This window comes from Clarias gariepinus, chromosome 27 (genome assembly GCF_024256425.1).
Source record: "Clarias gariepinus isolate MV-2021 ecotype Netherlands chromosome 27, CGAR_prim_01v2, whole genome shotgun sequence".
NCBI lineage: Eukaryota > Metazoa > Chordata > Actinopteri > Siluriformes > Clariidae > Clarias > Clarias gariepinus.
Genome location: NC_071126.1, coordinates 20,062,216 through 20,084,706, shown reverse-complemented (window position 1 = coordinate 20,084,706; position 22,491 = coordinate 20,062,216). Strand labels below are relative to the sequence as shown.

Genomic DNA, 22,491 nt, shown 5'->3' with positions numbered 1-22,491 from the left:
TCTATATAACAGTAAAGTTGACCACCTGAGAGATGAAAAAATGAATCAATAAAAAGATAAAAGAAAAAGAATAAAAAGTTCAAAGGAAATTGTGGCAAAGAGAAAAGGAAAAAAAGGATGAACAGAACTATAAGAAGGAGAAGTAAAAAAAGACAATAAACATTATAAAATTTTATAAATAGAAACTCTTTGGTTTAATCTTGTCCGTGCACACACACACACAAAGACGAGGGGTTTGTGTCAAAGCCGTTTATTTCCGTCTAATTGCAGATAGATCATCTTGGTTACACCCCGGCGCGGACAGGAGTAGAAAAATAGACACTTCTCACAAGAAGTCCGTACAAGAATGTAAAAGGAAACAAACAACAACAAAAAAAAAAAAGCTTTGCTCCTGGTATATACACCGGATCATGTCTTCTATAGATATTTATATATAAATCTTTACACTTTACACACGTCAGAACAAGGCGTCTCTTCAAAGGTACCAAAAATCTTGAAAAATACTCTTTGAATAAAGAAAAAAAAGCAAAACGAGAAGAAAAAAATAAAATAAAGAAATAAAGAGAAGCAAAAGGAAATGAGTCTCCTTGTAGCCGAGAGCCTGAGCTGCGGTCGTACAGGGAGAAAGACAGGCTTGTAAAAATGGCTTGCATAAGACAAGGGGGGTTTTGAGAAGGAGGAGGAGGAAGAGGACACGCCCGGCGTCGGGTGTGAAGGCACTCGGATATCATCTCTATCAGAGAGAAAAAGCTAAAGCAGGACAAGTGTGGATCAGGAGTGAGTGTGTGTGTGAGGTTTTAACCTCCCACTGATCATCATCTAGCCCAGCTGTGAGGAAACACAGGAACAGGACGAGTACACGTCAAACACACACACACACACACACACACACACACACACACACACATACACACAGCTAATCTGAAATGTAGTGCAGGATATCTATCTATAGTGTAGAGTTTATAGCAGCACGTTTTCCCGGTGTGTGTGAGAGTACGGTGACATTTTTCTCACACGCATACACTGCGTAATGTGATAAGTTTTTAGTGAAATGTGGACTGAAATTGATTCCGAAATGCAGAAATAAAAAGACGACAACTGGAACTCTAGTGCCTGTGCCAAGTTTACGATCTTACAGTAAATCCTCAGCTTGGAAGAACACGAGCTTGGAAGTCGACTCTGAATCGAATCCCTCGTAGTAAGTGAATCAGTTTGGGGTTGATATTTTTGTTTGGCATAATTTTAAATTGAAACAATTGACATGAATCGACTCTAAAATGACTGACCATGTGGTAAGTGAATCAATTTTGGGTTGTGATATTTTTATTTGCTAAGATGTTAAACTAAAGCAAGTCACATGAATCAACTCTGAATCGACTCACCCACAGTGAGGTGAATGACTATTGGGTTGTGACATTTCTGTCCTAAAGTGTTAACGGAGATGGATTGATCGACTCAGTATGTATTTGAATCAGTTTTGGGTGTGATATTGTAATGTGGTAAACTGGAACAAATGACATGAACTGACTCTGAATCGACTCAATTGTAGTAGATGAATCAGTATTGGGTTGCAACATTTTTGTGTTATGAGGTTAATCTCAGACAAACAACAAGAATCGACTCTGAGTCAACTTACCTGTAGTAAGTGAATCAGTATTGGGTTGTGATATTTTTTCTGTGCTAAAATGTTAAACTGAGGCAAATGACACGAATCGACTTTGAATCTACTTACTCTATGGTAACTGAATCAGTTTATGTGCTGTGCGCTGGGTTTGTTTTACTGAGATGTTTAACTGAGACAACGGATTCACGCTCTGAATCGACTCATTCGTAAGTGAATCAAAGTTGTTTGTGTTTCATTTTGCCTTAAGAACTTGAAATTCGTATGCTGAGGTACCGCTGCAACCTGCTCTGGAGATGTTCTGGACCATTTAAGCAGTTATTACTCAGATGTAAGAATTAAGCTACGAGCAAAGAACTGTATAAATGCCAGGTCACATGGAATCGTTTAAAACAATCGCGTGGACTGACAGCATCCAAGCTGGTTTGCATAGAAAGATGTCATTTAAATGTCTGTTCTCTGAAATGACGACTCATCATCAGGCACGCATGTAGAAAAATAAAGGTTGTGGCTTTTGTCGCTCTCTAGTGTAATGTTAGATTAATGAAGCTTATTGATGCATTGATGCAACAGTGATGCATTTGAGAAGACACGATTCAGGAGGTTTAAAATACAAGTTCTACAACACATACACAAGGACAGAAGGAAAAAAAACACCACAGAGGTGGAATTGCAGCATCCAAGCATCATCATAAAACACAGACTCTGACTCTGCGTTCAGCACGTGACTGGGCTAGACGAGGGATGTGAGAGAGAGACAAGACCGCTCCCTGATCCCGGCTTGCACAGGAGACGTTACAGTACCATGAAACATGGCATAAACAGTATAAAGCTGCATATATCGCGCATCAGAGACTGCATCAGAGAGATTATTTTTTCCTCACAAAACAATAGGAAGAGAGAGGAATCTGAGGAGACGTTCAGGCTAATGAGCGATGTTAACGTCGAGATCTCGCAGAGTGTGAGGTAAAGGCTGCTAGACTCGGGATCTTTATAAAAAAAGAAAAAATAAAATACTACACTTCCTAACTTATGCTGCAGAGACGAGATCACGGCCGAGGCTGATTCTGATACTGCTGCTGCTGCTGATGATAACATACGGCTGTATTAGAGAATGAGATACGAATGTAAGGTCTGCGTTCATGACAACTGGGATTTTATTTTTTATACTCGACACGCCCTTAATCAGAAATTTAACATACAAAGCATGCGCACACAGTGGGACGCAGTTTACCTCAACCTTGAGCAGAGAGTCGCGAAACTGTTTCAGAGCTCAGAAAAAAAAATCTAACTAAGACTTTTTAGTATTATTATAATAATTATTATATATTTTTGAAGCATTAAATCTGTTTTTGTTTGATATCGTGATACCACAGAGCGTCAACATCGCTCTGATGGGATCACGTTTTACTGTTACTTAAGAAACACTTTTAAAAAGTTGCAGTTACAAACTTCACAAGCAGATCTGATAGAAATGTAGTTTATTTTCATACATCTTTGATAAAACTATCCTTAAACTCCTTTTTTCATACATCTTTAATAAAACTATCCTTAAAACGTTTATACTCCCGAACGTCCTGTATCGTGGAAACGTCTCGAGCAATTTTTGTCACATTTATTGCCACACCGTACTTTTTTCCCCCTTTCTCGTAATTCCTTAAAACAAGTTAAACACGAACACACACACACACACACACAAACACACGATAGCTGTATGTTTACGTTAATAAAATACTGTAGAAAAAAATTTAAATAAATCGGGGGGAGGCGAGAGATTGAGCTACTTGTGCGAGATGAGGGAAAGGAGGCGGAGCTTCCAGAGAGCACAACTGTCAGTCGTCCCAGGCTCCAGGTGCGTGTCATATGTCGGACTCGTCTGGAGTCGTTTTGCATATTTTTGAGTCGTATCTCGTAGCAGCGATGTTAAAAGGCAGCGCTCTTATACAAAACGCATGAAGGTGAAGGATATTTAAAAAATTTAATAATTATAAATAAAAAAACTAAATAAGTCTAAGCAGCTGGTAATGACTGTTGTTTTTTTTTGTTTGTTTCCTAGTTCCCACTTAGTCATGAACGCAGCGCTGGTACGTGTGAGTCATTAACGTGTGTCATGTTTGGATTATTGCCTGGACGTTTTCATTCCTAAGCAAAGATAAATGCATAATACATCTGTATAAATATATATAATACTCACTTCTCTCTCTCTAAGTCTCTCTCTCTCTGTCTGTCGCTCTGCTAGTGTGATCAACTCAAAGGCAGAGGAAAATGTGATGGAGAAAAGCACAGTGACGGTTCTGCATCGTGACGCGAGGTTGATTGTCACGTGACCTTTAGCTGTTAGCGCCCTTCGCCAGGTGGGTGGGGGGTTGAGGGGCGTGGAAATATTTTAAAATAAACCATTTATTCATCACGTCCCCTCCCCCGTGATTTTTGTGCCTTAAAGCCTACTCGAGTGTCTCTCTCCTTCTCTCCCTCGGGGGTCATAGTGCGGACTTCCTGTACAGGTACTCGTGTTTGTTAGGCGACCTGCGCTCTCGACCCACGATCCCTCCTCCCCCTCCCCCTCCCCCTCCCTCTTCAGCCGTCCCGGCGGCAGTGGCACCGGGGGCCCTTCGGGTCGGGTTCCACTCGTCGTAGGGTTCCGTGTCGGGGCTGAGGCCGCACGTGAGGTCCGTCTCTCCTTTAGGGGGCGCTCTTTGGTTGGCCTGGGCCCCGAGGGAGAGGTGGAGCCTGTGCGAGGCATCGGCGCGGCCGTGTGTGTAGAGTTCGTAGAGGTCGGGGAAGTGCGTGTGCTGCGGCGCGTCGGGTTTGGGCTCGGCTGCGTGCCGCTTGCGCGACGAGGAGTGCGGGTGGCGGCCGGAGAAGCACTGAGACACGGGCGGGACCGTGGAGATCAAGGGACGGGGGTCGTGACCTTCGACCTCCATGGTGACCTCAGGAAGGCGGCGGTCCTTGAGACTCATGGCTGATACACCCATGGCGATGTCCGGCATGAACTCGTTAATGACCGGCTCCATGTTCTGGAAAGAACAGAATATTGTTATCTTGTTTATATATTAGTTCTGGTGAAATAATCAACATTTTATTTATTAATAGCAGTAACTCACCCCTTTTTTGTTGGGGTTGAGAATCCGGCCCTGTGGGTTGGTGCAGTCTGGAGGCACGGGTTTGCCCCCCGTGCCGGGGTAAATGGGGCTGCCCATCTTGGAGGAGGCTTGCGTGTGGATCAGCGAGTGATTACAGGGGTAGGAGAAGGAGCGCGAGGGCTGCTGGGTGGGCACACGGGGCCGCCACCCACTCCGAATCTGCTGCGTGTTCGGGGGGTGGTACGGCGGGGGCGGTGGGGGTAGGGGAGGATGGAGCCCCATCACGGCCTGCAGGTCCGAGAACATGCTCTCCACGGCCGGGGTGCTGTTGACCCGACAGCGAGCGGACGGGCGCAGGGCCAGAACCGGGCTCTCATCCCCGAAGCGCTCATCAGGGAAGAACTTGTGCGGGTTCTAAAAAAGAGAGAAAGAACAAAAAGTGTTGTCACTCACGTGCAATGCAGGTTCTGTTCACCAGGGGGCGGGGTAGAACAAGTAGATAGAGTGGAAAGAGGTAATCTCTTGTGCATCACACTGATTGTGCTACCTGAAGAAGTTCTGCGGCGCCGTCTGGCAAACTGAACTCCCTGAGGACTCGGATCTGCAGCTCGTAACTGACCGTCGCGCCCTCGCCGCAGTTCAGGGCATACGCCCGCTGGACCTGCTCTGTGTGCCGCAGCTCGTGCAGCCGCCGGATCATCTCCCTCACCACTGCCAGCCTGGGAACTGCAAACACACACACATGCTGGAATATAACTTCAGCGATAAAGTTTGAATTTTATTACGCATCTGTAATAATGTGTGAGAGAGTCGTTACGTGTGAGATATACAAATAAATAAATAAATAAATAAATAAAATGAGTGGTAATCAAGTGAATATGGATCAGACAGAACACACACACACATACACACACACAGCTGGATGGAGTCAGACCGCAGTGAAAACACAGATGCCTGGCAACATGTTAAATCATCTGCTCCCACTGAGTGAGTTTATAAAATCCAGGGTTGATCCCCGTGTGAGGTGTAAGGACTCGATGAGGTCAGGAGGACGATGACTTCACCACCCACCCTCACGCCTGAGCTCAGAAACACATCGGGGCTGCTCTTTCTCCCACACACACACAACCCACACCACTGTTATAAATACACACACACATAGAAAACACTCACGCTTAACTCCTTATTAGGATTCATAGATAAAATAGACACACACAAGCAAATACACTGTCGTCTATATAATAATAATAATAGGATGGTGTAGATAAAAACCTTTATCTACACCATCACACAAAATGTTAATTTGTAAAATTTATTTATTTATTTGAAATACAGAGAGATAACAACAGAATTGACTGAAATGCTCATGAATCATCTCTGTTAATTTATCCGGAGGTTTTATCATGTACAAAGCTTTAATACGCTGATTATCCTTCTGATACTGATGTAACGTTACTTACATTAATTCGGTGATAACACGACTGGGACGTCAGTATCAGAGTCTCAGTTTAGATTACTGGTTTACTTGGACTCTGTCTCCGTTTCTCTACCTCACTCCGTCTCTCTCCCTTTCCCTCCACCTGTCTCTCTCTCTTCCTCTCCCCCCTTCATCTGTCTTTCTCTCTCTCTCTCTCTAGGATTATGTTTAACATACCCATGTCTCTTATTAGATTATATAGTTTTTATCTTTTCTACTTATAAAGTCATACTTTCCTTAAATTTCAACAACAATCTAAGTTTTGTGTGTTTAATCATTTAAAAATAAAACTGTAATGACGGATAGCACCAGGATTTCTCTTAAGGGAATCCAAAAATAGAGACGGAGACAGGGAGTGAGAGAAAACAACCAGTTTAAATGAGAGAGAAACAGAAAGAGAGAGAGAGAGAGAGAGTCAAAACCGATGGAAAAGTTATAAAGAAATCAAACAAGATATTGTTTAAGGATGTTTTTCCCCCCTTATTGCATGTCTGATCCGAAAGCTCCACCCACCTGGTATCTCATTGGCCACCACTGAGGGCGGGGCTGTTTGGCTGCCAGCCATTTGCTGGTGGTTGATCATGTGACAGCACTGGGGTACGGCGTTATTGACCATGTACAGGGTGTCGGGGACGTTGGACATGCGCACCATACGCAGCCTTACCAGGTCGGTCTGCTCCACCATCATCTCATCCAGGACGGCCTAAAGCCACACACACACACACACACACACACACACACACACACACACACACACACACACACACACACAGGGGGTAAACTCCTGCCTGAGACTCCTCTCTTTCTCTCAGTGAGGTGATGTGTAAAAAGGTGTACGTGTGTGTGGTACCTTGGCTTCGTCCACGTATGGTGTGAAGAGGCGGGGCCGGACGTAGATGCCGGCGCTTTTCTGTCTGAGCCAGGCGTTGGCTTTTCCTCCCTCCACCGTGGGGATCATGTCTGACGGAGGTGTGCTGATCAGACCTCGCTTCAGCTATACACACACACACACACACACACACACACACACACAGACAGACAGACAGAGAAACAGACAGAGAAAGAGTGATAAAACATTTATACAAGTGTCTCACGATGATGATGATGATGATGAAGACGCAGCAGACGCGGTCGGTCACGCGGACACACACTCTCACCGTGTCTGAGAGGACCTCGCTGTTGGTGGGCAGAACGTGTTCGGTGCGCACACATGGTAGGAGAGGCGACAGAATCTCCTTCAGCTCCTCCACGTCCAGATCACGCCTCTTCACGCCGCGCTTATTCACACTGTGGGCCGTGCCGCTTAGCAGGTTGGGCTCTGACACACACACACACACACACGCACGCACACACACACAGAGATGAGATGAGAATATATGATGGAGCTAAAGATATAAGGGATCTGATAATCTGATAAACACATAAGATGTACACGTGTGTGTGTGTGTGTGTGTGTGTGTATATGTGTGTGTGTGTGTGTGTGTGTGTGTGCGCGCTCCTGTCACCTCGATCAGCCATCCTCCTAATGAGCTGATGTTCTCCCCACTTCACCACGTACTTCAGGATGTCCTGCTCACTAGCCTGTGGGACACACAGACACATACACACACACACTTCATTTAGTCCAGAATAACCTCAGGTGCACTCAGAGGTGCTACAGAACTCCCATAAAACCCTCCTACACACTGACACAAGGTGTGCATCGCCATGGCAACCACACATCCACCCCACTGTCCACTCGTATTTATGTTGGAGAACATCCAGAGTTAAAAAGGGGGGGGGGGGTTTCTAAACCACAGAGACACACACACACACACACACACACACACACACACACACACAAAGCGGGCGGGGCTTTCACAGTGCATCTGTGATCATCACACCTGAGTCGTTTCAGACGGACGTGTCGAATAACCGGACGGCAGACGTCTGGAATCACACACTCGAATCGATTTGGGGACGGGGTTAAATAAAGCAGGAGCCGAGTGAGAATTATGGACACCGCCTCCCCTGTCCCCCCGCCCCCGTAGTCTCCAGATCTCGTGTATCTTATAAAATTCAATTTAGTTAAGTAAGAAAAATCTATACTGGGTGAAAAGCAGAGAGAGAGAGAGAGCGAGAGAGAGAGAGAGAGCGAGCGAGTGAGATGAAATTAAATATTAAAGCTTTATAATTATCTGAACCTGATCCAGAATCTCTCTCTCAACACTCTCTACACAACAAAGTGTAACAGCGCTGCTCTTTATTGAAACGCCGTCTAGACGTGCGATCGCGGTCCCTCACCTGCAGGTAATCGGACTGGATGGCGCTCAGCAGGTACTCCTTGTTCAGCTCGTAGAGGACATCCGAGGTCGTCACGTGACTAAACTCCTCACACAGAAAATGTAGCGCCTGCCGATGCACCCACTTAGAGCCGTACGGCTGTGAGCTCCACTTTAGGATGGGAACCACCGAGTCCAGAGAGATGCTCTCAGCCACGATGTCCTCACAGCCTAAACACACACACGTTACAAACAAATTATTATTCACAGATTAAATATATATATATATATATATATATATAAAAAACTCTTTTTTGATATCACATGGTGCGTCTCATATTCAGGGTAATTTAAAAAGAATGAACCAATTTCAGTAAGCAATATTTTATTAAGGTAAAATAATACAAAACTCCAGCCATGTCACAAGTATTCTACTCACAATAAACCTTTACTTCCTGTCTTACAAGTGACACTGACTCATTCCATAACTATGCTTAAGAACTGAAGTAATTAGTCACTAATCGGTTTATTCTTTTATAATTACCCTGTACTATATTTTCCACTTTCTCTTTAACACATTTTTTTGATGCACTATTTTATATTTCACTGTTATAACTGTTTTCTTTTTGTCATTGCTGCTTTTCATGACATTTCTATCACTTTTCATTTATCAAAACAATTAAAAAGTATTTATTATTATTTAAGTCAGTCATCGCTCTTACAGCTGTTTAACTTTAATGATTAATACCTAAACTTTTTTATAGTGCTTTTATTGACTTCTGAATATGTAAAATTTTTATTGTTTTTCATTTTTAGTTATTATATGAATATAATGATAATATATGAAAATGATATTAATAATAGTGTCGTCAATGGTCAATTAACAGTTTACAGAAAGTAGGCATTTAAGGTCACAGTTCTAAAAACGCAGGACACTAAAGAGACTTGGCTACCGACTGTGAAAAACAATCAAAGAAAGATGCCCAGGGTCCCTGCTCATCTGCATGAACGTGCATTAGGCATGCTGCAGGGAGGCATGAGGACTGCTGATCATCCTCGCAGTGGAAGACCACGTGTAACAACACCCGCACAGGATCGGTACATCCGAATATCACACCTGCCTGACAGGTACAGGATGGCCACAACAACTGCCCGAGTCACACCAGGAACACACAATCCCTCCATCAGTGCTCAGACTGTCCGCAATAGGCAGTCCATGAGGAGGGGATGCACTGCAGTATCTAAAGCAGCTGGTGGCCACACCAGATACTGACTGGTACTTTTGATTTTGAGCCTCCCTTCATTCAGGGACACATTGTGAAACATTTTTCAGTTTATGTCTTATGGTGTTGACTCTTTTAGTGTTCATACAAATATTTACACATTAAGTTTTCTGAGAGTAAAAACAGTTGAAAGTCAGAGGATGTTTCTTTTTTTGCTGAGTATATAATATATGTATATATATTTTATATATATAAATATATATACATATATGGTCATGTCAATGAATTACAATATCATCAAAGTCTTATTTATTTCAGTAATCGAATTAAAAAAGTTTATAAACGGTATTTTATATAGATCCATTACACAAACTGATATATTTCAAATGTTTATCTCTTGTAATTTTGATGATTATGACTCGATTACGATTATGGCAACCTCATTTCTCCTCTCGTCTGTTCCAACCACTCAGCTATCAGCATCAGCAGTAAACTAATCACCGGCCTGATCATCCATCATCATCTGCACCTGTTTCTCACTGGGTCATGCCGTTATATTACATGCTAATTTATTCTTATACAATGTATAGATCACTGTGTTGCTTAACAAACAAACAAAAAAACATTCCTCTGAAACAGCTCAGGTATAGGGGACTGGACAGAAAATATATACGAGTCGTTCAGGAAGCCTTGGGAAGTATTTCTTAATACTACATAAAAAAAAGTATAAAAAAAATTATGGAACTTTGAAAGTGAAATATGAAGAAATGTGGAGGGTTCAGGACGTTTGCACAGTACTGTATACACACAAACACAGTAAGTTATTTTACACAGCCGTCATGTGATGCCTAACATGCTAATAGCTCACTTATTATCTGTGAGGAAACCTGGACACACAGACCCTAAGAGAGAGTGAGAGAGAAAGAGAGAGAGAGAATAAGTGACAGAATGAACCGACCTGACTTCTCAGCTGGACTCACACTGAGACACTGAGCACGCAACTCCTTATCCTTTTTTTATCATTTCTTACTTTTTCATTATTAAACATCCACCACTGACTGAGCACGCAAGAAATATTGAGCTGCCTAACCCTACTCGCAGGAGGTTATTTAAGCTCAGTGTGTTTTTTTAGGTGTGAATGAGGTGGATTAAAAATGCATCAGTTTAATCTGAGCTAGAGCACTAGAGAAGTGTGTGAGCAGTGGGTTGAATGTTTTCCCTGAGTCTCCTGAGTGTGAGCAGACAGCTGGAGACTAATGAAAACGTCACTTCACTGACAGAGCGCTGGGGAAACACGGGAAACACACATACAAACAACATGAACACACACCAGCCCTGCAGGAGTATGGTGCAGCGGAAGCAAACTCTACTCACTGAAACTAAGATGTACAGCGCACACCACCATCATCTCATCAGTCACTGCTGATTAAAAGTTCTAAGAGATAACCGTGTGTGTATATTATTAAGAGACAGCAGGTGGCGCTGTGCTTGGCCCTGTGTGAGAGTAATGACCAGAAATAACTACTCTGCTGCTCCGAGCAACAACAAGCAGAGACAGGAACATAACAATTAAACTACCACACACACACACACACACAGGACCTGTTCTAACACACACTGTGAGATCTCTTAACATTCACACTGTATTAATACACTTTTACATGTTTCTTATACTTTATCCACGCATCTAAAACCAAACTATAAACTATTCCTGCGTGTGTTTTAACACGTTATTGGAGAGTGAAAAGCACGTGAAAGGTGTGTTACGTGTTTATTTACAGCTTATAATCGTAGCAGGTTATAAGTACAGGTGGTGTGTACACTGATGTACACGCCAAGGTGTGCGGTCTGATTGTTCAAGTTTCACATGTGCACTTAAGACATCGTCACAATGCAACCACGGGGGGGCGCAATCCAGTGTCTTCTTGTGCCAGTCCCAAGTCTGGATAAATGCAGAGGGTTGTGTCAGGAAGGGCATCCGACGTAAAACATTTGCCAAATCAACGATGCGAATCAAGAATATAATTCCCATACCGGATCGGTCGTGGCCCGGGTTAACAACGACCGCCACTGGTGCCGTTGACCTACAGGGTGCTGGTGGAAATTGGGCTACTGTTGGTCGAAGAAGGAGAGGAGGAAGGCGTGTTCGTAAGCAGAGAGAGAAGAGGAAAGGCAGGAGTTTAGGAGTGATAGTAGGGACTTTGAATGTTGGGACCATGACAGGGAAGGGAAGAGAGTTAGTTGATATGATGCAGAGAAGGAAGGTGGATATACTGTGTGTCCAGGAGACCAGGTGGAAAGGTAGCAAGGCTAGAAGCTTAGGATCAGGGTTCAAATTGTTTTACCATGGTGTGGATAGGAAAAGAAATGGAGTAGGAGTTATCCTAAAAGAGGAGTTTGTAAGGAATGTTCTAGAGGTGAAGAGAGTATCAGATAGGGTGATGAGTCTGAAGCTGGAAATTGAAGGGATAATGTTCAATGTTGTTAGTGGTTATGCCCCACAGGTAGGATGTGAGTTAAAAGAGAAGGAGAAATTCTGGATTGAGTTAGATGAAGTAATGCAGAGCATCCCCAGAGGTGAGAGAGTGGTGATTGGTGCAGACTTCAATGGACATGTTGGGGAAGGGAACAGAGGTGATGAAAATGTGATGGGCAGGTTTGGTCTTCAGGACAGGAATGTAGAAGGACAGATGGTGGTGGACTTTGCAAAGAGGATGGAAATGGCAGTAGTAAATACTTTCTTCCAGAAGAGGCAGGAACATAGGGTGACATATAAGAGTGGAGGCAGAAGCACTCAGGTCGACTACATCTTGTGTTGACGTTGTAACCTGAAAGAGATCAGTGACTGCAAAGTGTTGGTAGGGGAGAGTGTAGCCAGACAACACAGAATGGTGGTGTGTAAAATAACCCTGGTGGTGAGGAAGGCGAAGAGGACAAAGGCAGAGCAGAGGACAAAGTGGTGGAAGCTGAGAAAGGAAGAATATTGTGAAGTCTTTAGGGAGGAGTTGAGACAGGCTATGGGTGGTCAGGAGGTGCTTTCAGTTGACTGGACAACTACAGCCAATGTGATCAGGGAGACAGGTAGGAGGGTACTTGGTGTATCATCAGGTAAGGGGAAAGTGGACAAGGAGACTTGGTGGTGGAATGAGGAAGTCCAGGAGTGTATACAGGGAAAGAGGCTAGCTAAGAAGAAGTGGGACACTGAGAGGACTGAAGAGGGTAGACAGAAGTACAGGGAGATGCAGAGTAAGGTGAAGGTAGAGGTGGCAAAGGCCAAACAAAGAGCATACGAGGACTTGTATGCTAGGCTTGACAGTAAGGAGGGAGAGGTGGATCTGTACAGGTTGGCAAGGCAGAGAGATAGAGACGGGAAGGATGTGCAGCAGGTTAGAGTGATTAAAGATAGAAATGGAAATGTACTGACAGATGCCAGGAGGGTGATGGGAAGATGGAAGGAGTACTTTAAGGAGTTGATGAATGAGGAAAACGAAAGAGAACAAAGAGTAGAAGAGGTGACTGTTGTGGAACAGGAAGTAGCAAATATTGGTAGAAGTGAGGTGAGAAGGGCGTTGAAGAGGATGAAGAGTGGAAAGGCTGTTGGTCCTGATGACATACCTGTGGAGGTATGGAAGTGCTTAGGAGAGGTGGCAGTAGTGTTTTTGACAAGTTTGTTTAACAAGATCTTGGAGAGTGAGAGGATTCCAGAGGAATGGAGGAGAAGTGTATTGGTGCCAATTTTTAAGAACAAGGCAGATGTGCAAAGCTGTGGCAATTATAGAGGTATAAAGCTAATGAGCCAGACAATGAAGCTGTGGGAAACAGTAGTGGAAGTTAGGTTAAGGGCAGAGGTGAGCATTTGTGAGCAGCAATATGGTTTTATGCCTAGAAAGAGTACATCAGATGCAGTATTTGCTTTGAGGATGCTGGCGGAGAAGTACAGAGAAGGTAACAGGGAGTTGCATTGTGTCTTTTTAGATTTAGAGAAAGCGTATGACAGGGTGCCAAGAGAGGAGCTGTGGTATTGTATGAGGAAGTCTGGAGTGGCAGAGAAGTATGTTAGAGTGGTGCAGGACATGTATGAGAGCTGTAAGACAGTGGTAAGATGTGCTGTAGGTGTGACAGAAGAGTTTAAGGTGGAGGTGGGTCTGCATCAAGGATCGGCTCTAAGCCCCTTTTTGTTTGCTCTGGTGATGGACAGGATGACAGATGAGGTAAGACAGGAGTCCCCATGGACTATGATGTTTGCAGATGACATTGTGCTCTGTAGCGAGAGCAGGGAACAGGTGGAGGAAAATTTGGAGAGGTGGAGGTATGCTCTGGAAAGCAGAGGAATGAAGGTTAGCCGCAGCAAGACGGAATACATGTGTGTAAATGAGAGGGACCCAGGAGGATCGGTGAGGCTACAGGGAGCAGAGGTAAAGAAGGTGCAGGATTTTAAGTACTTAGGGTCAACGGTCCAGAGCAACGGAGAGTGTGAAAAGGAGGTGAAGAGGCGGGTACAGGCAGGTTGGAATGGGTGGAGAAAAGTGTCAGGTGTGTTGTGCGATAAAAGAATATCAGCGAGAATGAAAGGAAAGGTGTACAGGACAGTGGTGAGACCAGCGATGCTCTACGGCTTAGAGACAGTGGCGCTGAAGAAAAGACAGGAGGCAGAGTTAGAGGTAGCAGAGCTGAAGATGTTGAGGTTCTCTTTGGGAGTGACAAGGATGGATAGGATTAAGAATGAGTTTATCAGAGGGACAACCCACGTTAGATGTTTTGGAGATAAAGTCAGAGAGGCCAGATTGAGGTGGTTTGGACATGTTCAGAGGAGAGATTGTGAATATATCGGTAGAAGGATGCTGAGGTTGGAACTGCCAGGCAGGAGGTCTAGAGGAAGACCAAAGAGGAGATTTATGGATGCAGTGAGAGAGGACATGAAGTTAGTTGGTGTGAGAAAAGAGGATGCAGAGGATAGGGTTAGATGGAGGCAGATGATTCGCTGTGGCGACCCCTAAAAGGGAACAGCCGAAAGACAAAGAAGAAGACTCAAGACATCGTCATATATAAGTATACATACTCTCTTTAGGGAAAAAAAACTTGTATAAATTTTTTAATACTAAATTTATTGCTACACGTTATAAATTGATATATATGATAATATTAAGATAATAGTATCATGATAATATTAACATTATATTAATATAATATAGATCATACTATTATTCCTTTCCTGAAGTGTATATAAATTTTTTTGGCTGACATAAATCATATATACCCCTATACTATCCCTATAGTTATCCACTCCTTATTTATCCATTTAGGAACTTTTGTAGTGCAAAAGGACCTCAACAGTCGCAGACTCATTTACACACTACGGGCATTTTTGGTACACCAATTAGCCTAATCTCCATGTCTTTGGACTGTGGAAGGAAACCGGAGAACCTGGAGAAAACTCACCAAGCACGGGAAGACCATGCAAACTTCATGCACACAGACCCCGAGGCGGGAATCGAACCCGGACCCTGAAAGCCACTGGGCCGCCATTCCATATCTATCCATACAAACAGCTATCCATCCTTCGTTTATCCATCCTGATATCTCTCTATCCCCTCTCACTTAACACGTCACCTATTGATCTATCTTTTAATCCATCCATCCCCATATCTATCTATACATGTACATCCATCATTCACCCACTATATATCTGTCTCTCCATCCATCTCTCATGAATCTATCTATCTAACGCGATCCCACCCCCTGGAGGGTGAAATGAGTTTTTCTGCCACAAACTCAGAGTCCAGTGGGAAATAATAAGCAATACCCGACTGCCCCTCTGTGAAACGGAGCAGTGATATTCGGCCATTTAACAGCGACGTGTAGAAGAGGCGCAGCTACAGTATATAGGGCAGAGATAAATGTGTCGAGCTGTGGAGTTCTGACTCAGCTTCCTCTCACAATTTATCTTCCTTCTCTCTCTCTCTTTTTTTTTGCTGTCTGTATTGGGGTCAGCGGTGTTTATAATAAGAGCTGTGTTCTGTCCGGTCACTGAAAGTAAGGAAAGTGTTTTTTAAATGTATTTTCTTTAGGTTCTGTTTATCCCTTTAATAACATGTTTAACTTTGCGTTCTGATTGGTCGGTTGATCTTCTATATCATCAGCCTTGTATGACCGTAGCGGAGATCGAAAATGCATTTAGTTGTTATAGTAACAGCTATTAAAAGTCAGGAACTTTTAATAAATGGAAGATAGAAGGAGTCTCCAGTGTAAGTGCTAACATAATACCAATACGTACGACTTGAACAAGAACTTATCTCTGTAATCCTTTCGTAATCATGTTTAGTTTAAGCACGAACATGATGTGCATTTGGTGACGACACATGGAGGCGTGCGCAGTGGAAAGAAATTACTCTCCTGTCGATACTCCATTTCGTGAAATCACTGATGTGGGACACCGAATCAATTCCTTTATCATGGAACGATCAATAACTCTGGTAAAAAAAAAAAAAAAAAAAAAAAACAGAAATAATGAAGCAGGGGAACGAGGAGCGGTTAGTTTTTTTTTCTTTTTTTTTTTAGGCTGATCGATGCTCCATCACGTCGATGACTTTGGAAGGGTCTGGGTGCCAGGCTCACGTGCGAATATAATCTTGCTTCCAGGAGCCCCCCCCACCCCCCCCACCACACACACACAACAACACGCTCATTAACCCCGGTGGTTATTAACAGTCTGCTCTCATCTCTAGAAATAGAAACGCTTAAATCTGTTCAAACGCACACGAGAGGAGGAGAGTGTTCTACTGCAGAGAGGAATATCTGATAAGCATTAACCACTACAACACACACACACTTCCTCCCTGTGTTTTAACACTCCCTTTTGAGAGAGAGAGAGAGAGAGAGAGAGAGAGAGAGAGGACAAAACTGGGGCAAGAGAGCAAGAGACAGAGAAAAAGAGAGACGCAAGAAGAGAGGAAAAATAAGATTAAAAGCATCAGCCACAAGAGTAAATCAGATTCTATTTTTAGTCGTCCAACGGCCGCTTTAACGGTGTGATTTAATCCTCAAGTCATCGCTCAGCTTAGCACACGAAGCACTGACATATTCAGGTTTTATTCGCAGCCGTCTGGTAGAGAAGTAATCATACTTCATGTAATTCAGCATTATTCGAGTCTTCACAACAAAAAAGTAAAGTTATTTATACGTGTAGAGAAAGATTTTAACAAATGTGGGGCCACTTATGATATACAAGACTCTATATATTACTTACACACACTACAAGTCAAAAGTTGTGTGAATAAATGAATAAATGTTGTTTTGCCCAATTACATAATTCCATATGTGAGACGATTATGATAAAACAAAGCCTGCATGTTACCTCAAGCTGTGAAAACCCCATTTAAATTTGTTTAGTAGTTTTTAAATGACAGACAACAATTCCCAAAACTATCTTGACGTGTTCTACTACTCATATTACATCCCATCAAATTATTTTTCCGCCAATATCTTCAACGTACAGACAGATTATAATGTAATAAATTTGAGACAATCACACCACGACCCATAGACCCATGTTTATATTAGCGGCGGTGTGGACTCACCCTGAGCGAGCATGCTGAACTCGAGGAACAATGCGATGTGGTACAGCTCCATGGCCTCTTCGGCTCTGCTCATGCTCCCCTTGCCGGCGGCTAAAGCCTGCGCTTCCCCCAGACTACCGGCTGAGGGGCTGCTCCGCACCACGCGCTCCAGCTCCACCGTGTCCGTGTACATGCAGTGCAGCACCACGCCGGCATACTTCCGCGGGATGATCGACTCGTTCAGGACGATGCGCGCGGGCGCAGTCTCCTCCTCGGGCGTGCGCACACGGCGCTGCAGCAGATTCCGGAAGAACGGCGAGCGCGCCGAGAGCACGGCCTTGTGGGCCTTCAGTTCCTCCTCCTCTCCGCTCATGTCCGCTCCGAAAGGCTCGTCCGGCTCGGCGTCGGCGGAGAAGCAGAGCACCGAGTCGTAGTAGCACATCCTCTGGTACAGCTCGCGCATGTCCGTCTCCAGTGAGCTGGGCGCGCCGAACTCCTCGCTGAGCCTCAGGAGGACGTCCACGTTGTGCAGGCGGGCGTCTTCTGCACCCAGCTCGCCAGTGTACAGGTAACGCAGCAGCGCCGAGAACATGGAGGCGTCCATCCCCGCCGTGCCCACATCCAGGAGCAGCTGGGTGCTGAACCCGGGCGACGAGGACAGCAGAGTCCTGAAGAAGGGGCAGCGCGCAGCGAGGATGGCTCGGTGAGCAGGGAAGCGCGTGTCCTGGAAGATGAGCTCCACGTCTGTGCAGTATTTGTGCTGGTAAAGGGAGGCCAGGTCCTGGGGCAGGGTACGAGCCTCGGGGCGGGCCAGACACGCCTGCACGTTGAGATCCTTCAGTGCCGCAGTGCCCTCGTACTCCTCCACCAGGGCGGCGACGTCACGGACGTCCCAGCCTGAAAGCAGATCCCTCATGTGGCGCGCGTGGTCGGCCGAGCGGCTCGCTTTACGCCGCTTAATGAAGCGTCTTTTTAGCGTAGCCAGGCTGGAGCTCTTCTTCTTCTTGTCCTGAGGTTTCTCGGGGCAATGCTCCAGGCTGTAGAGCTTCGACTCCACTCCATAAGCCTGGGGTGCATAGGATGTGCCTGTATACACACACACACACACACACACACACACACACACAGATTTGCATTTAAATGAAAAGTGAACAGACTGTGCAGTCAGTGCTCTATAGATGTATAAGCTATAAAAGTTAATCTGAGTTCATATTAATTTAATGATAAAGTATTCTTAAACACAGTTATTTAAGGAAAAAAACAAAACAACTCTAAAGTGAAAAAGGTGTCGGAGCCACCCGCCGCGCTGAGGATGAGTCACGCGTTGGTGTTTAGTGATTAATAACGCTTGTGACACTATGAACAACTGTTGTGCTCGGCCATGTGCTCATATCTCTGACATGTTATCTATCTGTTACACGTGAGAGTGAAATTAGTTAATCATCACGTTCTAAAAATAATAGCACCACAAGCTCTGACTATCAGTTAGAAGGTGCTGTGTCTCAACATCAAACTCCTCATTATACGAAGCAGGTCATTGTACCGAATTTGAAAACGGGTCAAACCCAATCCAGATCCAGATCCACAGTTTCGGATCACTCCTGGCTCTGATACTAAAGCAGGAGACCTGAGCAACTTCGAGAGGTCGTGACTTTGGTTTCTGTCTCGGCGTGAACATGATTGAGTGCGTGCCGGCCACAGAGACATGATACACGGCCAGGCCGTGATTCTGGCTGTGGGGTGAACCTCAGCACTCCCGAGCGGCTCAATTACACCACGCTGCCCTCTGGGACGACCGCCGCTTCATCATCTCTACACGAAGGACTTATTACAGTAATGCTATTAAACCTTTTATAGCGTGATTAGTACGCAGTTTTAATGTGGTTCTGTTCATCGTCTTCTCAATCTCGGACTGTTTAAGACCGCTTACCGTTAAAAGAACACAGAGTTACTGTTCTGGGTTAATCTTGATTTAAGAAAATAACACCTTTAGAGTGTCACTGGGGCTACCAAAATATCAGCGCATTTATTATCAAACACTAAATAAATTATTTCCTTTTGATTCAAGTCAAATCCAGGTTCACTTGTATCGGCAAATACAGAATCATTGCATGTCTGAACCACAGTGAATCATAATTCTGGGGTATTATTAAACTTTAAATCATTGCGTTGTAAATTAAATTAAATAAAATCATAACATTGGGCGCCATGTCACACTGATTCATGAATCGATTAGACAGATTTAAATCAAATTCAGTAATAAAATATTCAATCCTTTCCTTGTGTCTCAAATCAAATCATAAAAGAAATAAATTAGTATCGTGTCAAACTGAATCACCGCCTTATGAATCATAACGGATTCAGTGATAGTGTTAAAATTTTCAAAATCAAATCACAGCAGATGTAATTATATCGTCAAACACAGAATCATTGCTTTATGACTCAAATGAAATATTAACAGACTCAGTGGAATTATGAAACACTAAATCGTTACCCTATGAACTGAATCGACTCATAACAGATTCAGTGGAATCAGCAAAAACTCAATCATTACCTTATGAATCAACTCTCATCAAACACTACCATCACATTATGAACTGAAGCAACTCATAACAGACTCAGTCAAATCATCAAACACTGAAGTCACCTTATCAACCAAATCAACTCGTAAACACTAAATCAAACAATATCAGGCTCAGTGTTATCATCGATCACAGAATCTTTTCTTTATGAATCTTATCAAACACGCCATGCAGAGTGTGTTAGAAACAGTAAAGGGCGTTACCTATGAAGGTCTGCTGGGTTGGTGAGTGTCCCCCGAATCGAGGGGAACACGAGTGAGGATAGCTGGAGGCATTGACCCCCATCTTCTTCCTCTTCCTCCTCCTCTTATTGACGTGCGCGGCAGGTGCCACCCTGCTAAACCATTCCGCTCCAGTGGGAACGCTCCGCCCGGCTCACAGCCTCACCCGCACAGGCCCGAGGAGACAAGGAGACACCGGAGCACCGTCAGCCATTCCTCTGTGTGTGTGAGAGAAAGAGAGAGAGAGAGAGAGAGAGAGAGAGAGATGATATTTCAATAGAAATGCTCCACCTTACAGTCCCATCATTTTCACACCGGTAGGAGGAACGACGTCACACACACACATACACACACACACACACCACACACAATATAACAGCATTTTGGTAATATAAATAACAGCACGTTTGTGTGTTTATTCCTCTTATAATGCACAACTGCAATTTTAAAAAGCTCTAACTCACATTGCAGATGGTATGAACAGTCACTTTCTCACTTTTTTTTTCTAGGAGTTAATAAGATACAAAAAGTAACATCTTGCTACAGGATACTTCACTTTATCAGTGATCCATTTACAGAAAGAGAGAGAGAGAGAGAGAGAGAGAGAGAGAAGATCCAACCTGAAAATTATCACCGACACCATAATGTGCTCTACTCTTTCCCAGAAATATCTGATCTTTTTTTATTTTTTCACTCGAACTGGCAGCGAGCTGTAAGCCGTCACCACGGTGCCAAGACATTTCTGGAGCAGATAGAAACGGCTCAACCCGGTTGTGATATCGAGAGGAGAGAAAGTTTAAAAAAATTAAAAAAACACACAACACTTTCTGGAATAAATGAATGAATGAATAAATAACTCGACTTTCTCATGGCAACTTCAAAGGGATAACGGGTTCGAGAATAATCACACGGACAACCGGAGCACCCCCACTATATGCGAGGGGTTTTACAGTCGATACCAGACTCGAGAGCTGAGGAATAAAATTATTTATTTTTTTTATTCATGCCAATGCTAAGAGGAACGTGACTCCTAAACAAAAGCAGACAGTAAAATTTAAGAGTCATAATTTCACTCGTTAACAGGTTAATAAAACCGTCTTCAAAGATCTCAAACAAAAAGTTTGTCCATTTTTCCCAAAACCACAAACACTTCCAAACAGGATTTAAAGGCAGGAAAATATCAGACATCTAAGAAATGCAGCTGTTTATCATTCCAGATTCATATCTCCACTGATGTTTTTTTTTCCCTTCTGAGAAAATAATGAAGACTTTTTGAGAGAGAAAAAGAGAGAGAGAAAAAACTCATAGATAGCCCGATGTTAAGAACCACGATGTTAAAATTATCAGGTCTGAAAATCTGACCGCACCTTTTTATGCCGCAATAAACAAACAAACCGGATGGATGAACAAGTTTACATGCAGCGTGACCTGAAATATGGGCGACGGCGCCACGCCCTCCCCCCGCTCGTTCACAAAATCAGACACACTGGGCCGCATTGTTTTGTCAGACGCCCCAGAGGGATCCGGGGGTTCTCGGGTTACCCGTGCTCTTTTGTGTACCCAGGCCTCCTGCTGAGGCGGCACAAAGACTCGCAAGCTCCGGTTACAGTGCCAGTCACAACAGCGACGAGTCCTGCGTCCGCGTTTTGACCGCTTTCCTCCTGCACGCGGCATCTTGACATCAAAGACCCTCACCACTAACAGAAAGCAAGAAGAACAAACTTCTGCATGTCAGCACCACGGGAACGGATTTAAAAAGATGGGGGGAAAAAAGAAAGAGTAGCTGCTATTTGTATGCAGGTGGAATTAAGAATGTGGTTGTTGTAAATAGAAAAGCTAAACCTGACTACTGGCGCGCACGTACACACACACAGCTGCATTCACGGCTACGGAAACTTGGAGGTATCTGAGTAAGGACAAACCAATCCAAATAAGAATGATGTTTTTAAGAAGAAAAAGCAGGACAGCTACAAATACGTTAGCGGTGATGAAATGTTAATGAAACAAACAGGAACCAAAAAAAACCCCTCAAAAAGCCTTGAGCTGATTTTAAAGAATGTTAGCGTTTGTGTGAGTTGGTTCTCTGCATGAGCGGATTTCTGGATCGATCCGTCGACTTACAGACTAAACGTGGTCATTTTCTATACAACGTGATGAGCAGAGCTTTGTGATTTAATGGGAGGTTTTTTGGTCGATTCAATTAATTTAATCAATGGATCAGTTCTTGATTTAAAATCAATTCACATTATTTTTATTATTTAGTTAAACAGTCTAAAATTTATAAAATACAAAACAGTTTTATCTTCCGGAAATACTCACATTTTACAAGTCTATCACTTGATGTTTGTTTTTGAGTTTATGTGCAATTGGTCCAATACCACCACCTACTAGATGGGAGCGGAGAGAAGACGACTGGCAGGGGGAAAAAAAGAAAGCAAAAACTAAAAGTGTTGCTTCATAGGGG

The 22,491-nt window shown here is 43.8% G+C and overlaps 1 protein-coding gene across 2 annotated transcripts in view; it reads right to left on the bottom strand.

Moving 5' to 3' along the window:
* Window positions 1–234: 234 nt before the first annotated feature.
* The window catches only part of btbd7 (BTB (POZ) domain containing 7), a 35,102-nt gene continuing 12,845 nt past the window's right edge, over window positions 235–22,491 (bottom strand). The window contains exons 1-11 of one of the 2 annotated variants that reach the window (XM_053488816.1): window positions 22,347–22,435; window positions 20,010–20,245; window positions 17,246–18,310; window positions 8,468–8,676; window positions 7,690–7,765; window positions 7,342–7,502; window positions 7,035–7,178; window positions 6,698–6,887; window positions 5,255–5,433; window positions 4,729–5,121; window positions 235–4,641 (exon numbers count right to left, since the gene is read on the bottom strand). In XM_053488816.1, the coding sequence (XP_053344791.1) occupies window positions 4,102–4,641; window positions 4,729–5,121; window positions 5,255–5,433; window positions 6,698–6,887; window positions 7,035–7,178; window positions 7,342–7,502; window positions 7,690–7,765; window positions 8,468–8,676; window positions 17,246–18,310; window positions 20,010–20,091 (3,039 nt within the window). In that variant the 5' untranslated portion in view covers window positions 20,092–20,245; window positions 22,347–22,435 and the 3' untranslated portion in view covers window positions 235–4,101. Of the gene's footprint in view, window positions 4,642–4,728; window positions 5,122–5,254; window positions 5,434–6,697; window positions 6,888–7,034; window positions 7,179–7,341; window positions 7,503–7,689; window positions 7,766–8,467; window positions 8,677–17,245; window positions 18,311–20,009; window positions 20,246–22,346; window positions 22,436–22,491 lie in introns of those variants that run through there. The other variant, XM_053488815.1, reaches the window with a different exon arrangement.